At 39.8% G+C, this 18636-nt stretch overlaps 1 protein-coding gene across 6 annotated transcripts in view; it reads right to left on the bottom strand.

Annotated features, from left to right (window-relative positions):
* The window catches only part of LOC110541444 (holocytochrome c-type synthase), a 49818-nt gene extending 32657 nt beyond the window's left edge, over positions 1-17161 (bottom strand). For 3 of the 6 annotated variants that reach the window (XM_060375302.1, XM_060375303.1, XM_060375304.1), the window contains exons 1-8: positions 17054-17161; positions 16360-16512; positions 12904-13055; positions 12448-12596; positions 11227-11346; positions 8570-8656; positions 7424-7483; positions 487-624 (exon numbers count right to left, since the gene is read on the bottom strand). In XM_060375302.1, the coding sequence (XP_060231285.1) occupies positions 519-624; positions 7424-7483; positions 8570-8656; positions 11227-11346; positions 12448-12596; positions 12904-13055; positions 16360-16471 (786 nt within the window). In that variant the 5' untranslated portion in view covers positions 16472-16512; positions 17054-17161 and the 3' untranslated portion in view covers positions 487-518. Of the gene's footprint in view, positions 1-486; positions 625-3083; positions 3127-3794; positions 3853-5973; positions 7484-8569; positions 8657-11226; positions 11347-12447; positions 12597-12903; positions 13056-16359; positions 16513-17053 lie in introns of those variants that run through there. The other 3 variants (XM_060375306.1, XM_060375305.1, XM_021628193.2) reach the window with 3 other exon arrangements.
* Positions 17162-18636: the final 1475 nt, after the last annotated feature.

Genomic DNA, 18636 nt, shown 5'->3' with positions numbered 1-18636 from the left:
AGTTTGAAGATTATATAGACCGGTCTCCTCATACCTTGGCAGCAGAGATGGGAATGCTGGCACCCTACTAGCTTTTTCCTTTCCCCCTTTTATTCTGCCTTGATCTCACAATTCATGATCAGTGTCACTCACATCCACGGTAGGCATTTCCTGCTCAGTGAATCAATTCTGGTAATGCTCTCAGAGACATGCTCACAGGTGTACCTACCCATCTCCTAGATGATTCTATATCCGTTAAACACTTCCGTTTGTCTTCATATTATATACCTCTTTCAATCATTCAAGTTGGCAGTGAAAGTATCCACTACACAGCATACCCATCTTATTTGCCTTCTGGTGCACATACATCCTATATATCCATCTTCATTGTCTTACTCTGATTCTTATCCCCAATTGGGTAACTGTATCAGCCTGGCTTCTCTATCTACCTTCTCACCTCTCCACTACCACCATCCATATTTCTGACAAAGGCCGTTAAGGACTCACCTTCTCCTGTGATCTACAGACAAAATTCTACTTCATGTTAACAGCACCTTTCTTAGTTCAGTCTCATCCACCTGCAGCCTCTTGCTTCTTTGCAATGTAGAAATCCATACTCTGGTTATGTTCAGGAAACTCCTACTCCTACGAATAGGACACAATGTTAGATTTTTATCCCTTAGGCCTCAAATCTACCTTTTCATTCATTCTATTAAGTTCTATTTTATTTTCTGAAAAGAATCAGCTTAAAATGTTTCTGTACACAAACACAGCGATAGAAGCTCCTTCTGGCTCTTTGCACAGAATTCAGCCATCTTGATAAGCATCACTACATATTCTTGTTCCTGCCTGTAGCAAGAGCTTTGTGGGTTTTGTACATTTTTCACTGGAAAGAGAGCTATGAGACCTATGTGAGATTTGTTTGATAAGTGTATTCTGAACATAGGCATGTTGCTTTTCATCAAGTCACTTGCTTTGTGCAGTGGGAAACCATCCAAGGCCATCCCTTCCTTGAAAAGCAGACACAGGTATACAGAAAAGGTTTGAGAAGGAATTGTCAAGCATAGAGAAACTGTCGTTAAGTATCACTGCCCCACAAAGACTTTTGGCACCCCATCTCTGTGTTGTATGGAATAGTGAAAGATAGCATCCCATGATGCTTGTTTCTAAAATTGAAATATTAAGAGCTAGTGAGATGGCTAAGTGGTTAGTTCCATTCATATAGCTATGGGGGGGTGTTATCAGCAATAATTAAATGAGTCTTTCTGGTGGTGCAGCTCTTTTGGGGGTCAACTATCTATACCATATAAGCAACCCCTCTTACACATTCTGTAAGCCCACTAAAATTTTTGATTCACCAAGGAGTCTGGCCTTCAGTGAAATTGTACTTTGTTTTGTCACTGGAGACCTATAAAGATGGGACAGACATTTATTTATATTGCCCCAAGAATGGAATTCCTGTAATAGATAGAATAACTTGCTGATAAGCTAGCATTATCTTCAGATTTTCTTCTACTTCAAAGAAGTATGATAGCAATGTGATCACTTCAATGGATCAAATGATTGGTTGATGGCTTTAACTAATAATCTGTAGCCAATCTATACTTACTAGGGCCTATTGATCATGGATTCCAGTCCCAAACACATGGGTTTGAAAGATATAAAGGGAGTCTAGATACACCTTCAAGGCTATTTCAATCAAGACTTGTGAACCAACTCTTGTGTACAATACTGTTATAAGAACAATATATGCCAGTAAGCCACACAAACCCAAAACATAACCTAGTGACATGCAAACCATAAATTGTTGAAGAAAATAAAAAGAATCAATTGGTGGATTCATCCATTTATCCACCTGTCTTTTCTAGGGTGAAAAGTCAGAGAGGGATGGCTATGATAAAATGCTGCCTGCATTCCAAAGTCAAACACCTCTGCAGTAAAGAATGTTCCTGGACGTGGGACAAATAGCTGGAAAACTTGTCAAAATCAGGGATGTTACATTTGTGATCAGGGTGCATGCTGTGACTTCACAGTCTTGCACTTAGCTCATTTGGCTTGTGGTACTGCTATCTTGAAATGTTAATTCTTTTCAACAAGCTCCACTTCCACTGTTATTTTTCAGTGGACTATGAAATGGTCAGACATTCTGTTGGACAAAGAGAGGAACAGTGGCCCTTTGGTACATAAGTAAACAACTCAGGGGTAAAGGAGGAAAAAGGGCTTTGACCTGAGACTATTTCACAAACCAGTAATGAGGAAGAGTGGGAACCCAGGTTCCTGAATCTTTTCCAGGACACTTTCCCATCTGAAAGCCAAGCTAGAAACCTACTCTGTTCCATCCCAGAGTACACATACTATTTCTGATAAACCCAACCTGCTTCCAGTCTTTTTCCTTCCTATTGCTTACTTTGCCATATTTTAGCCTTCTTACTTTGGAGTCCAAATTTATTAATTTTGATGTGTAGCTTTCTTGTTGCTGCAGCCTATAGTTTGTATCTATTCAAAATCTATACCTCTAAGGTTATGATATTTTTATTGATTCTTTGAGAATTTCATACAACGTATTCTGATATTTAATTTTCCCAAATTCTCCCAGAACCAGCCTCCCAACCTCCATTTTCACCCAACTTTAATATTACTTCCTTTTTGGTTTTTGTTTCCCCATCAAGTCCAGTCTGTATTACCAGCTAGTCTCGGGATTAGGGGCCTGCACTTGTGTGTGGTCAGCCTATCAGGGCTCTGACTCTCTCTCTTCTAGCAGAAAGATTATAGCCTCCACTCCAGCTAGTGGTGATATCCATGCCCATCTTCATCACTCTGTGCAGGATTTTTGTCTGGTTGAAATTTGCACAGGTCTTGTGCATGCTGCCGTAATTATTGTGAGTTCATGTGTATAACTTCCCTGTTGTCTCTGGGGAAAATATTTCCTTGGTTTTATTCAACATCCTTGGCTCTTAAAATCTTTGTTCCCTCTTTTGCAAAGATTCCTGATCCCCGGGGAGAAGGGAATGATATGTATGTCCCATTTACGACTGATAACTCCATGGTCTCTTATTCCGAGCACATCAACCAGTTGAAGGTCTTTTTGTTATTTGGCGTCTACTGCAAGAAGAAGCTTCTCAGATGGGGGTTGAGAGATGCTCTGATCTATGAGAATAGCAATAGGAGTCATTTTAATACTATGTCCATTCAGAAGAATTATAGTATTGGGTTTGTCCCTAGAGCGTATGACCTATCTAGTCGTGGGTTCTTTGTCCCTTTAATATGTGGGTTCTATCTCATGGAGATGGCCTTAGCTGCAATCAGAATATGGCTGGTTGTTCCCATGTTCATGCCACTATCACACGGGGAAGTTATCTTGTCAAGGGTTAGTTATAGAACTTTCAAGATGTGGTTAGGTTATAATGACAGAGAAAACCCCAGTGTTCCTTTGCTTGTTCTACACTTGAGAATCATAACTGTCACCCATGAAACAGAAAGCCCTTACCAGCCACTGAATAATGCTCATCTTGTTCTCCAACTGACAGCCTCCAGAACTGGCAGAAATTAATGTCTATGCTATAAGGTCTCCACCCATGCTACCTGGTTATAGTAGCCTGACCAGATTAACACACTCATCTAGTTCAGAGACCAAATTGCAGTGTTGAAACTGAGCCATAAAACAAAAACTCCCATACTTGTAAAATCCATTCTAGTTATTTTTATTTTAAGCACAGAATCCCAGGATTTGGCCTAAAATAAGCATACATGAGTCTTCTGGAAGGAGCAAAGTCCACTGTTCTTCTGGGAGCCATTTATTCCTTACATGACCCACACAGGACACACCATCTTCAATTCCAATACACTTTTGTAGCAGAAAATTCTAAGAAGAATCTGGAAAGTTGTGAAAAATTTATATTTCTGATTATTTTCCCAGTTCTTCCCAGCTTCATGGCAGCATTCTTGGTGGCTCTCTTTTAGTTTTTACCTAATTTCTATTTCTGAAGCTGGTTTCTGTGTTTATATTGTCAACATTTTATATTAGAAAATTCAGGAGCTTAATTGTTTGTCCAGTGGGACTTGCACATTAAGCTAACTAAATATCACCTATCTCTATGTATTCTGAAAAAGATATTCCCTTTAGCCATTTTAAATAACATGAGGTTATTTAAATAACATGTTAGATTAAGTATGTTATATCTACCTGTTGGTACCTAAAAGTGACACAAATCAGAAGGTCCTCCTTGATCTTTAAGATTCTTCCTAGGGAGGAGGACCTCCCCTATCAGTGAACTTAGAGAGGGGCAGGGAGGAGATGAGGGAGAGAGAGGGTGGGATTGGGGGGGGGAGGAGAGAGGGGAGGACTACAGCTGGGATATAAGTAAATAAACTAATTAATATAAAAAATAAAATTAAAAAAAAATAAGATATAGAACTGAAAAAAAAAAGATTCTTCCTGTAGAGTGTCTAAGTACTTAGACTTCTAGCCTTACTTCAGAACCTCCCTAGGCTAGGCACTGCCAATAGTGGGGATGGCTGTTAAGCTTCCTCCATTCATGGCTTTGCACCAAGAACACTCAGAAATGACCACAGAACTTGCAAAACAACTCTATGCCTGCTCATTTTTTCTCATTTTATAGTGATTAAAACGGAAGTCCAGAGATAGGAATGTCACTAAATAAAGAGCGTGCTCCAACAAGCTACCAGCCTTTAGGGTATTCCTCTTAATCACAAAGAGCCTCACACCTAAAGAAATAGCAATGACTGAACATGGCTGACAGTCACAAGGATGTGAAAGGAAGTAAACAAAGAGCACTTCACTGTCAGTAATTCTGCTAGACAGTAAGCACATCAGGGACCAAAGAAACTGCTAACTTTCCTAGTTTTCTTTCCTGTTGCTGTGAAAAAAAATTTGCCTGATAAAAGCAGCTTGAGAAAGGGTTTTGGCTCACAGTTCAAGGTACTATATCATGGTGGGGAAGTCAAAGCAGCAAGAGCCTGAAGCAGGTGGTCACCTTGTGCCCACAATCCACAAATGGAGAGGTGAATGCATGGTTGCTAGTATTCAGCTCACTTTCTTCATTTTATGTAGTACAGGATACTAATGGAGCAATGGTACAGCCCACGATGACTACATATTTCCACTTCAATTGGTAATCAAGATAGACTCCCATAGGTATATTCTAAGTCCCACTTCCCATGTGATTCTGAATTCTTTCAAATTGACTAACCATCACCGTACTAGATATACTGAAATGTATTTATATGTATCATTAACCTTATCATTACCATAGTGAGTTAAATAAGAAATTCTACTATACTATGATTTTGTTTACAGATTGAGCTCTGAAAGACTGAATTTTTCTTTAGGTAGGGGATGATCTTTTGCAATCTTGGGTCCTGGGTGTGATGCAGAGTGGACATCAACATCACACAAATGATAGTTAGTGAATTCATAGGAATAATAATTGCTAATATGTAACCCAGTTTGAACCTACCTTACCTGACATGGAATAGTATGTTCTGATTATGAATGATGCCATTTCCACAGATTAAAAAGAAACCTTAGTTTAAACTCTTGGAGATGGTCCAAAATAAATTTCAAGTTATAGGAAAAAAAAAAACATCAAAGCAGAGGTTCTACTTCCTAGGCAGACTTAAAGGTAATCTAACCACAAAGTGACTGAGTATTCAGAAGGTTTCTTTTCCAGAAGTGGTGAACGAGTGTATAAAACTGTTGTCCTTGTAACTGAGTTTCCCTGACTTTTACAATTATCACTGTAACAGTGTGGACCCTTGCACACAACTTAATTTTAAGTTTCCAGTCATAATGCTGTTTTTCAAAATACTTTATCCTATACACAGTAACAGTTGTGACCCGAAAGGGTCATCGGTGCTTATATTCTTATGCAGTTTAAAATTATGTGATTAACAGATGAGACCACTGCTGCCTTCAGTGAAGTTTGTGTCTGAAAAAAAATAAGTAACTATAGAATCACTCTGATAAGTTTCACAACCTTTTAACTCTCAGCTTTATTTTAAAAATACAAATATTTTCACATGTTGGATTTTTGAAGCATCATACAACAAAGAAATCTGCATCAAATTAGTAACTCAGAGACACCAACTCTGTCCACTAATTTAATTTAGGATGAATTAAAATTTTTTCATTCATTAACACTTAAGAAAAAACAAGTTATTTTTAACATGCTTTTATAATTAAAATTGAAAACAACCAGTTTTCTTTATTTTTCTTTTGATTTTTTTTTCACACAGGCTTTCCCTGGCTGTCCTGGAACTCCCTCTGTAGACCAGGTTGACCTCAAACTCAGAGATCCACCTGCATTTGCCATTTGAGTGCTGGGAATAAAGGCTTGTGCCACCACTACCCAGCAAAACAACCAGTTTTCAACACAAACTTAGTACTTGCTTAAAACAAACATCAAACTGATTGTGAACTGATACAAACATTTCACATCTGAGAAAAATGCACTTCTTGTGAATTCTAACATGTAGCCAAACATAATCTTATTTGTCAAAGGAACACTGCTGGGATTGTGAATGGAGCCAGGCTTTCAAGATTTATGGAAGAAAGCTCCTGGTGGGACAGTGGAATGAGATAGGATAACATAAGATAGTTTGTCAACTTTCAGGAACGGTGAGACCAGCTTTTCATTAAATTACAAATTAGAACAGGAATGAAAAGCCAAGTATTCTGAAATTTACATGTATTATAAAGTTGAAATTTCAGTCAAGGTCAAGTCTGAAAATTGCACTTAGACATCTCAATCTGGAAGAGTACATTTAGTATATAGTTTTGCATTTTGTTCAGGGTTGCAACTTAGATGGTAGGGATTTTAGAAATTTTGGTTACTTTTAAAACAAGACTAAGTGCTTCTTATTTATGTTGAATATAGTTAAAATATTGGGCAGGTAAGAGTATCACACTTTCAGGTTCTATATCTCAATTATTCCTGAGAAAACAGTAAGGATAAAAACAGCTTTCTGTGCTTTTTAAAATGCTTTCTCAGAGGTTGTTCAGACTGTCTACAGAAAATAGCATGAAATACTGTGGTTAATTGGAAAAGTAAGGAACTTCTCACCCATATCAAATGGGGAAAAAACTTAAAATGACCTATCAACTGCAATGGAAAATGTGACTCAAAATTTAGTGGAGCATGGCATCTTTGTTGAATCAAAGATCAAGTACAATTACCCACTTGAAAAGTACCCTTGGTTACATTATGAGTGCATTTAGTGTGGGGGAAAGAACATCTTCCTCAGAAAAAAAAAGTTTCAGGTTTTTCAAAACAAACAAAATAGTGGTTATGAAGTCCAGCGCCACCAAGCAACCTTCATTCTGTCCCATACTGCTGAGAAAGAATCAAAGGCAGGACGCACGTCCAGGATGGTGAACTGGTAGTCCTTGTTGACCTCACCGCCATCATAGTAATCGATCACATACCTAACTTCTCTGCCACAGCGATTGACGATCCAGTCATGCCGGTCGAAAGGCAACTCATACCTGGAACGCAAACATAACAGTAAGTGTTAAAATGCTGGTCTGCATTCAGTCTTGGTGCAAGCAAAAAGACAGACTGAAAAACAGTGCATGCTCACATGCCTGCTCTTATATACAATGCCTAGCAGGGGAGATGTGACTTAGCCAATCAGTCAGTGGTGCTTAGAGAATGTGGCACTTATGAACTATGATGAGTCTGTGTCAGATCAACTGTCTATAAAGGAATAGGTTCATGGGAAAGACACCCAGGCCAAAAAAGCTAGCTAGGAACCTGGAGAATTCAAATGTGCTAAGTCGCCCAATTACACTGTAAGACAAGGGAAAAATAAGGAACGGTAAAGACCACAAGAGGAGTAAAAGAACACTTCTAAGGATACCAAAATGAGAACAATTCAATCCTTGGAAAGTGAAGTAGGAAACTTACAACTCTACCCTCATAATTCTGTCCATGTATGAGTAAGCTCAAGTAGATGACGAACTATAGGCTGGATTCTGAAGTTTTAGAAGATAGAACTGCTTTTCTTCTTTTTTAATGTTTTTTTTTAATATTAATCACAGGTTATTTGTTTTGTATCCCAGCCGTAGCCCCCTCCTTCATTCCCTCCCAATCCCACCCTCCCTCCCTCATCTCCTCCCTGCCCCTCTCCAAGTCCACTGATAGGGGAGGTCCTCCTCTCCTTCCATCTGACCCTAGCTTATCAAGTCTCTTCAGGACTAGCTGTAGTGTCGTCTTCTGTGGCCTAGCAAGGCTGCTCCTCCCTCGGGGGGGAGGGGGTGGTCAAAGAGCTTGCCATTGAGTCTACCATGGGCTATATCCGAGCAGGGGTTCTAGGTTATACCCATAAGCATATATTAAGACTCATAACCAAACCTTCGGCAGAGTGCAGGGAATCATATGAAAGAAGGGGGAGTTAGTAAGACCCGAAGATGACAGGAGCTCCACAAGGAACAAATATAACAGGGCACAGGGGTCTTTCATGAGACTGTTTCTCCAACCAAGGAACTGCTTTTCTTACACACTGGTTTTGGTGGTAAGAATGCTTACCATGGCTTACAAAATGTCAACAGCAGGTCTACACTGACACTTACCCCATCCAGTAACGAATTCTTGCCCTTGGTGAATACTCTCTTGCTTTTCCTCCAAATCGGACCAATGATGGGCCACAGGGACACTCCCTGAAAATACCCAGATAAGAATAGTCTATTAAAATATTTTCTTTCATTTGACAGGATAATGTTCCAGTATTTTAGCAATGTCTTTTTTCTGTATTTACTTACGAGCACATTTACAGAGAACAGTAACTTCTAACAGGGTTCAAATAAATTAGACCTATTTGTTAGAAACCTTTCTCTTTCCTTTTAGATTGGGTTTCTCTTTCTCTGGGAATCTGCTTGGCTTTCCTGTCTGATTCAGGAAACAGAACCTTCCATTTGGACAAGGGCACATGGGAAAAAAAGTGTTATGCATCGTGTGTCTTCTTTCTCTTTTGCATGGAGTAGCTAGTTTCTTCAGAAAAACAACAGAAACTGCTATAGAGTTAGGACTGGGTCAATGGAATCTATTTTCACAGATTCAACCAACTGTACACTGAAAATACTTGGAAAACTACTATACCTGTGGACTGGAGATATAGCTCAGTTAGCATAGCACTTGCCTACCATGCATAAAGCTCTGTGTTCAATGCTTAGTACCACATAAATCAAGTATTGTAATGTACATATGTAATTTTAGCACTTGAGAGGTGAAGGTAAGGAGGATCACAAGATCAAGGTTATCCTTGGGTGATACAAAAGGCAGTCTGGGCTACATGAGTGTGTCTCAAAAACAAGCCATTAACAAACATAAACCTCTGCATTTGTGCTGACCATATCTTAATTTTATTCCTTTTCATTGTTCCTTAAATAATATAGTATAACAACTGTTTACATAACATTTACATTGTTTTTAATCATTACAAATGACTATCTAAATATGTAGGAAGATGTACATACATATATATATACTGTATGCAAATGAACTGAAGGTTCATATTATAAGAGACGTTAAGCATCCCTGGCTTTTGTCATATTTGGATGTCCTGGAACCAATCCAATAGTTTTGTGAGAGGATTTTGTTGCTTCATTTCAACCAAGTAACAGACTTAGATGTAAGTGTGCTGAACATTTTTTTCTTTTAAATAAAAGCCATTAGAGACCTGTCCTCTATTGGATCTGAGGTACAAATGTTTTACTTGAAAAACACAAACCTACTTTCCTAATGTGGGTTGGAAGACTGGTCCATTAAGACAAGAGCCACTTACCTTGCTGGCTGCTCCCATTCATAAAACAAGTTAAATTCTTTACATGTAAGGGAATCCATCCATATCCACAGTACAACAGAGCCTGACTATGAACTACTGATTTTTTAATATCTCTTTTCAAGTGGCTAACTATCAAAGCAGTAAACTCAATCTATGTAACTTTTCTTTTGGAATCATTAGTAGGGGCTTTTATGGTATAGCTAATTTTGCCGGAAATCTGCAAAATGACTAGTTGTATTGAAACTGACAAGCTAAAATTCCTTTTGCTTTTAAAATCACACTACAAGTAAAGAACAGGTGGCTTTAATTACTGTACATTTTTAACCTAGGTTATAACAGCCACTTGCAATTCCAAGTTAGCTAGCCAGGTTCTTCCTCTAGGTCAGGGGTTACAGAAAGGAAAGTATACATCTCTTACCCCTGGGATCCAGCTAATGACACTCTAGTAGTGTTAATACTGAAATGCTCAATGCAAATGCCAAAAACAAAGAGACTACCTTAAAAGTATTCAGTTGGCTTTTCTCCAAGAAACATATTAATCATGCATTGAGATGAATTTGAAATGTAAACCAGATTACAATAGGACATGGTTCTTTGTGAAGATATTCCCCAACCCTTCACTTCTGGAAGAAGAGACCTAAAACCAGCAGCAGTCTTATCAGTCCAGAAGCATCAAGCCTAGGACCCATTCTGAACTGGGTCAGACATTCTTTAAGTGAGCCTAGTGTGTAGAGTTACAACAAACCTGCCAGGTGAAGTAAAGAACCAATGCTCTTTCAACTGACCAATTCTCTCTGAGAAAAGGGGCCCATGTAAAGAAAGACCTTTAATGTCAGTCCTTATATGGATTCCAAATACTGCTGAAGAAACAAAAAGTTCTTTCCTACCTCCCTTGGATCACAAGGCATTAGTCTCACTTCCGATGTGCTCTTATTTCCATGAGTGACCTATCCTACTTCTTCCACAGGTGGGGTCTCCATATCCCCCTTTAATCTGGCCAGGCTTGAGATACTTGAGTCTTCCTAGCTAAGTCAGAAAAGGAGATCTGGCTTCTGTCTGGTGCTATTGAGAACTCAGCTTCTGGAAGGCAGCCACTGCAATGTAAGGCAGCTGAGCTAGCCACGTTCAGGGACTGTGAGCAGGCACCCCTTGCCAGATGGGTAAATGACCGTGCCTTCAGAAAACTAGCCCACAGCTCTGCGCGAGCCATTTCTGAACATGACCTGAGCATATGAGGCCTCAGCCAGCATGGAGCAGAGCTGAGCCATCTTTGTTCCAAATTCTCTGCCATCTGAACTTAGGAGTTCACTGAATATGTGGTCAGTTCTACAAGGATGATCCCTGCTACACAAATGAATACCAAATTATTATTTAAATGTTAACACTGTAAGAAAGCTGATATGAAGAGATACTAAAACTTCTTTTAAAGATTTCAAACATACTTACTGAGCATGAAGGGCTTCCCACTTCAAAATCTCCTTCCAAGCTTGCTCATTATTCTGATTGTGAATTCTAATGATATTATACATATCTTTCTGACTAATATCATCATCCTTCCACTTCCACCTAAGAAAGAACAAATATTATTGCCTAAAGAAGTTACTCAATGAATATATAAAATATACTTTTTATAAAAGCTTACATACACTGACATTAAAGTTCATCGTAATGTTATTTCATATGATCCCCAAAAGCCATACTTAAAAAACAATCAATTTTTAAGGAGGCACTATTCATTTAGTACCACTGATAAATGATTTGCCATTTTATATAAATGATTAGGCATTTTATATAACAGTGTTTATATGTGTGTGTTTATACATATATATCTATTTATTTCCAAAAATATACACACACACACATATATATGTATGTATGTATTTCTAAAAGTACAAATGTTTTGAGATATATTTAAAACTGATCGACCTGTTCAGGTAGATTTCAGCCAGTCATGGGCTGCAGTCCTTTCATAAGCAAATGGGACTCATGCATGTTTGCTGGAGCTATAAAATTAGGCTTTACCTGATTTTTAACCTGAACTTAAATTATCAGGTCTATCTGGATTTCAAGCTTCCCAATTTTTAGACCAGAACTTCTACCACCAGGTCTCCTGGTACTGAGGGCCTTAGACTGACTAACCATATCACTGGCTTTTCTCAGGTCTCCCACTTGCTGGCCACAGATCTTGGGATATGCTGTTGGCTTGCATCGCTTCCTTTATAACAATGTCTTCCTGACCACCCCCAACTCCATGCCCTGTTAGTTCTGTTTTTCTAGAAAACACTGACCTTGAATATTGGTCTTGAATTTACACTCTAATAACTCTGAAAATTCTTTTATAAACTGTTTAACTCAATAAAAATGATGTATATTTGGATATTAAAAAAAAAACCCTAACATTTAAGCTGGGCATGGTGGCACACACCTGTGTGGTGGTGTATACCTGCAATCCCAGCATTCAGGGACGCAGAGGCAGGTAGATCTCTGGGAGTTTAAGGCCAGCCTGGCCTACAAAATAAGCCAAGAACAGCCAAGGCTACACAGAAAAAAAAAGAAACTGTCTTGAAAAACCAAAAGAAAAACAAACAAACAAACAAAAACCTTCTTAATATTTAATTCTGAGATCAGTGTGGCAAGCACATTAATGTTCTAAATACGTTCACTCACCCTTTCCGTAGCATGGCATTCCAGAACATCTGTTCAGAAGGGTAAACCCAATTTTTTCCAGAATCTGCTCTTGGAATTGATGACTCCTCTCTTGATGTAGACAAAGAAAATGGCTGATCTGGGGATGGTGTTTGATTAGGTGGTGGCATCTAAAGAAAATCGGTGGATTATAACTGAATGTTAGCACTATGGTATAAACTACGAAACAATCAGAACATCCTGGAAAGCAATACACCATATAAAAAGCACAAGTTCCCATTAAACTAATGAAATAAGAGTTTCACACCTCTGGTATAATTTGGTCATATCACTTTTTGTGCTGCTATTATAAAATAACTAGCAAGAAGAAATTTAGGAAAGATTTATTCTAGCTCATAGTCTGAAGAGACACAGTTGACCATGATAGAGAATGCACAGATACATAAAATGCCCTTAGAAAAGCTGAGGGAGGATTACCAGGTTTAAAGGATCAAGCTTCTCCTTTTCTTTAGCTGCAGCACCAGTAACAGGACATTCCACGTATTCATAGGCCCGTTCTTGGTGGGCGGGCACAGTCTGTGCTTTGCTCTCACTGGTTGGATCAGATGCTGCTGCAGTCATTGGACAGCCTGAAATAATCAAGTATTAAAACAATGTTAATGCTGAGATACCATACCAACAATGGAAGGAGAACCTCTTAGTTAGGGCCTTAAAGAGCTAAAATTCTGACCAACACAATTGGAAAACTAAGTTTCTCCTACGTAAAGATGCCAAGAATTAAGCTAGTTAATGTTCTAAAATTCTAAAGATGAGAAGATGCTATAAATGTACATTCCCTTTAAGAGGAGGAGGAGGAGAAGAAAAAGGAGGAGAAAAAGATGGAGGAGAAGGAGAATAGGAGAAGAAAAAGGAAGAGAAGGAGTAGGAGAAAGAGGAGGAGGAGGAGGAAGAAGAGAAGAAAAAAGAAAAAAGGCAGGCAGGCAGGCAGGCAGGCAGGCAGGAAGGAAGGAAGGAAGGAAGGAAGGAAGGAAGGAAAGAAGTAAGCCAAAGTGAGGGCTGGCCATATTTCACTAGGTTTCTCTGACTTCCAGCCATTAGTCCGGCCTCAGTGAGGTAGCAGACACTACTACAGTATCTATTACTGATACACTCTCTCAAATATTGGGTACAGGAACAGAAAAAGAGCATATTTTATAGACACTCAAAGAAAAATGTAAATGCCACTCAACTCATATTTTGTTCTAAGACTTAAACTACAAAAACAAACAAAAAAAAGAAACCATACCACTCATCTGAGGTGCTAGTCCTTTTCAGAAAAGGCAGATTTTTTTTATTTCTTAGCTCCATCTTTTTTTAATTATTTTTATTTTCTTTAATTACAGTTTATTCACTTTGTATCCCCCCATAGGTTCCTCCCTCCTCCCCTCCCAATCCCACCCTCCCTCTTACCCACCTGTGTTCTCTCCCAGTCCACTGATAAGGGAGGTCCTCCTCCCCTTCCCTCTGATCCTAGTCTATCAGTTCTCATCAGGAATGGCTGCACCGTCTTCCTCTGGCCTGGTAAGGCTGCTCCCCCCTCAGGGGGAGATGATCAAAGAACAGGCCAATCAGTTCCTATCAGAGACAGTCCCTCTTCCCATTACTATGCAGGCCACTTGGACACTGAAGTGCCATAGGCTATCTCTGTGCAGGGGTTCCAGGCCATCTCCATGAGTGGTTCTTGGCTAGAGTACCAGTTTCAGAAAAGACCCCTGTGCCCAGACTTTTTGGATCTGTTGCTCTCCTTGTGGAGCTCCTGTCCTCTCCAGGTCTTACTATCTCTCACTTCTTTCTTAAAATTCCTTGCACTCTGCCTAAACTTTGTCTATGAGTCTCAGCATCTGCGTCAGTACCCTGCAGGGTAGAGCCTTTCAGAGGTCTTCTGTGGTAGGCTCCTGTCCTATTCCCTGTTTTCTCCCTCCTCCGATGTCCATCTTCTTTGCCTTTCTGAATGGGGATTGAGCATCTTAGGAAAAGGCAAATTTTTAAAGAAAATATCCCATGATAGACTCATACTTCTGAGTCAATCCCAAGTCAATGTCAAAGCTCCTGGGGGCTGATCCAGACAGGTGTAGGGCCTGAGGAGCTTCTCTAAGTATCATGTAAATGGGAAGGTACTTAAAGGTCTCTGTCCCAGAATAACAGCAGCTTCTGTCATGAAATCCTAAGTAGCCTGCATAGTAATGGGAAGAGGGACTGTCTCTGATAGGAACTGATTGGCCTGTTCTTTGATCATCTCCCCCTGAGGGGGGAGCAGCCTTACCAGGCCAGAGGAAGACAGTGCAGGAGGAAATAAAGACTATGCTGAATGCTAGTATATAGAAAAGACAAGTATACTTTCACTTCTTTAGCCTCTCCTCCAAGGCATTCATTTCCCACAACCCCATGCACCTGTTCACTTTAGGGGTGAAAACACAACTGCTATACCTCTATCTGTACCGTTAAAAACACCAATCTTCCCAGATTGATCCCTGGAGGATATTAGAAGAAAAAGTGTTATATTTTTCACAGTATATAACCAGGAGGCCCTTTGGTCTCCTAAATACTCACATTCTTTACTGTGGAAATAAACCAAGATAACAACTCTCTAAAATAGATAGACTAAAAATCATAAAGAGAATTACTTGAGGACAGAAGCTTGGAGCAAAGGTACACATCCTTTGTCTAATTTGTCTCAATTTCTATGAGACTATGGGATCTGTCCTTGTCCAAAGTCACAGAATTTTCACTACCTTTACCACTTACTAGCTAAATGACTTGAAGTACATAAGTTAGTTACTCTGAGCCTTAGTTTCCTTGGCAGAAAAATCTCCCACACAGGTTTATAAAGGTGATAATGTAAGCTCTATGAGGAAAAGGAATTTTGTCTGTGTATTGCTAGTTCTTTCTCAATGAAGAAAAAAAAAAAAAACAGCAATCCTTGTCACAGGATAAGTGCTGACCTCTTAGAGAGGACTGGCTAACGGTGATTAAGAACGATGGACACTAGAGAAGCATGAGCATGTAACAAACATGTACATATAAGAAAGCATACAACATTGCCTCAGTCTGAATTATCTAAAGCAGACATGCACTAATTAAAGAAATTTTTTTGTTTCCAACCTAGCACTGATATAACAGTCTATAAATTCACTTGGTGGAAGCTTATTTGGATCTAGATGAAGACCATAATAGATAGGGGAGTAGTTTATCAAAATAGACAGCTAGAATGAAGTTCACTCAGCTCTGGCATTCTCGCTATTTATAGAACAAAGATTCCATGTCCAAGGCTGTATACTGTTTAGCACTATCATAAGTCCCACCCCACTGTATGCCAGCGGTACTGTTTCCTCTCAGCTGTGAGAAGAAACATATATCAACATGGATAAATCCCTTGAGTAAATCCCATGGCTCAAAGTCACTAACAGGCAAACTTTTGAGAGATGAAGCTGTTTTATGGAACAACTGCAAAGTTTTTATATCTGACTTTGGTTACTCAACACCGTAAACATGTGAAAATTATATTACACCAACAGATGACAGACTGAGACATAAAGGTGTTTGTTTATGATAATGCCTAATGAGAAGCAAAATTAGGATCAGTCTGAGAGTGCCTTACTCCCAGCCTTATAAGCCTCACTTGCAAATTATAAGCCTCTTCCTTTAAAACAGTGGTTCTCAACCTGTTGATCTCAACCCCTCTGACAAACCTCTATCTCCAAAAATATTTACATAACTATTCACAACAGTTGCAAAATGGCAGTTATGAAGAAGAAATGATAATAATTTTTGTGGTTGGGGGGGTCACCACAACATGAAGAACTGTATTAAACTGTCACAGCATTAGGAAGATTGAGAACCGCTGCTTTAGAGCCATTATCCTTCTTTTAATTTTCTAGACAACAGGAAAATTACCTTTCTTTTGCCTTTCGTGCATTGGGCATCCTGAAGGCAATGAAGCTGCCTGATGAGTAGAAGCATTTGAGGTATTTACTGCTGCAGCTGGAGTAGATGTTGAGGAACCCATAGCTGGAATCACAGGGATGACTCCCAATCTAAAATTTCCAACTGCCAAAGCAAAGAGTCAGATTAAAACGTGGAGGCTAAACAGACTGAACGATGGCTGGCCTTCGTTCCTCTTTGCCATCCTATGGGAAAGTACTAGGTAGGACATTTGTTTGGGGACAATTTTAAAATACTTCCCCCTTTGAGGAAATACCGTGAAACCTATGCCACCACACGTCTCATAGAGACTGGAAACATGTAAGATGAAACCACTTTGTGGAAATGGGTGTAGACCTAGGTGTGGGGACAGGAACCAGGGAGGGCAAGCATTTACTGAACCAGACTCAACTCCCTACCCCCGGAAGCCCTGGGCCTTGGAGAAGATAGGTTCAAAAAAAAAGTTGTCACCAAAATGGGAGGTAAGAAGCGGCAAAGGCAGGGAGCCACGAGTCTCGCCCACCTGTCTAAGCCCTTCCCATCTGAACCAGTCCGCGGTCCCCAGAAGACAGGCTCCAGCCTAACCTGCACGCCATTCCCTACCCGAGCCTCCCCTCCGACTGCCCTGTGCGGCCGGGACCGCATCGAGCTTCCAAGCCAAACTCACACAACAGCGACCGACGGCTGCCACCGCTTCTCCTTAAACCAGGTCACCGCTAAGGCCCAGGTCACAGCCGGCGTTGTGATGCGCAGCTACTTCCTTTTCCGAAGGCGGGACTTCCGGAAGTACGGAGGCAGGCCGCAAGCTGAGAAAAGGAACCCCTGTCAGTCATGAAGGACCAATCCCACCCCTTCTGAGCCGAGGCCGCCTGGGACTTCTCCCCGACCCCGCCCCTACACGCTGGGCGGCCTTTTCAACTCTGCAGGCTGCTAAGCTGGGCAGTGTGATTTCAAAGTGGATGACCCTGCTGCGCGTGCTATAAGCAGCAGAGTGGTCGCTTTGAAGGAGCTGTCCACTTGCTGTGCTTTTCACTGTCATATTTTAGGTTCTTAGAAAGTCAATTTTTACTTTTCAATGAACAAATAATCTTTGTGCTTATTTATGGAATAAAATGCTATAATTCATTTTCTGTGCCTAGTCCCTTCAGGATTCTGGCAGCTGTTGTGAGTGTACTCCATGCAATCATGAAATTACAGCTTTCATATAATATAAGTACTATATTGTAGTCCACATAATATAAAATAAGCTTTATAGTATTTGTGTATGGTAAACCAGCAGATAGAAGATGGCAGGGATCTGAAGGCTCCGAGGAATTCAACCAAAAGCCATGGAGGCTATGGATATACACCACTGCCATGAGTTCCTGTCCTGACTTCCCTTCAAATCTGCTTTTAACCTAAGTTGCCTTTTTGAATGTTAATCGCTGTAATAGAAAGCAAACCAAGACAGTTATCATAAATGCAATAGCATCTTATTATACTCACAGCTCCCAAGAGAGGAAATACTCACTAAGCTATAGCAGGGAAGAGCTGTGTGTGAATGCTTCAGGATTGACCACAAGGCAAGGGGATAGACAGCCTCTGTGTACAAGAGCTTCTGTTTTGCTTTCTATGAAAAGAATGGAAGAGAAGGGGTCAGCAGGTTTTGAATTGGCTAATTTGCATATTTTCAACTGGCCTTGGATCTGCCTTTAGTAGTGTAGTATTTGACAACGGAATGAATGGAAGAGGTGTATAGTAGTCCAGAATGTGAATGGCTAATAAAGAAAGTGTTTAAGAGTAGGATTAATTAACCACGTTACTCAGGAATGGGAACTGTGTATCTTGGCCAACACCTTGAAACATATCAAAATAGCATGCAAAAATATATTTCATGAACCTACAGTATATTTCCCTGGGGAACCAGCCATCAACAATCACAGATCTTTGTATAAACTGTGCTGATAAATATATTTCAATGTAATTATGTTCCTGTATATTTCTTTGTAATTTTTTATTACAATATTAGAAATATTCTTAGAAGACAGTGCTTGGTATTTCCCACAATCCTGCTGGTCTTCTACACAATTCCTACATTTCCCAACATTTATCTGTGCCTCTCACAATTTGTCTTTCCCAGAGTTCCCTGTTTTATCTGATGAATGTACTGTCTCTCTCACACTTCCTTGTGTGTCCCCACAATTCACTGTTTCCCACAATTTCCTGGCTCACCTACAATTTTCTCTATTTTGTAATTCTTTTTCCTCATTA

Source organism: Meriones unguiculatus, chromosome X, assembly GCF_030254825.1.
Source record: "Meriones unguiculatus strain TT.TT164.6M chromosome X, Bangor_MerUng_6.1, whole genome shotgun sequence".
NCBI lineage: Eukaryota > Metazoa > Chordata > Mammalia > Rodentia > Muridae > Meriones > Meriones unguiculatus.
This window is presented reverse-complemented; position numbering and strand designations above follow the sequence as displayed.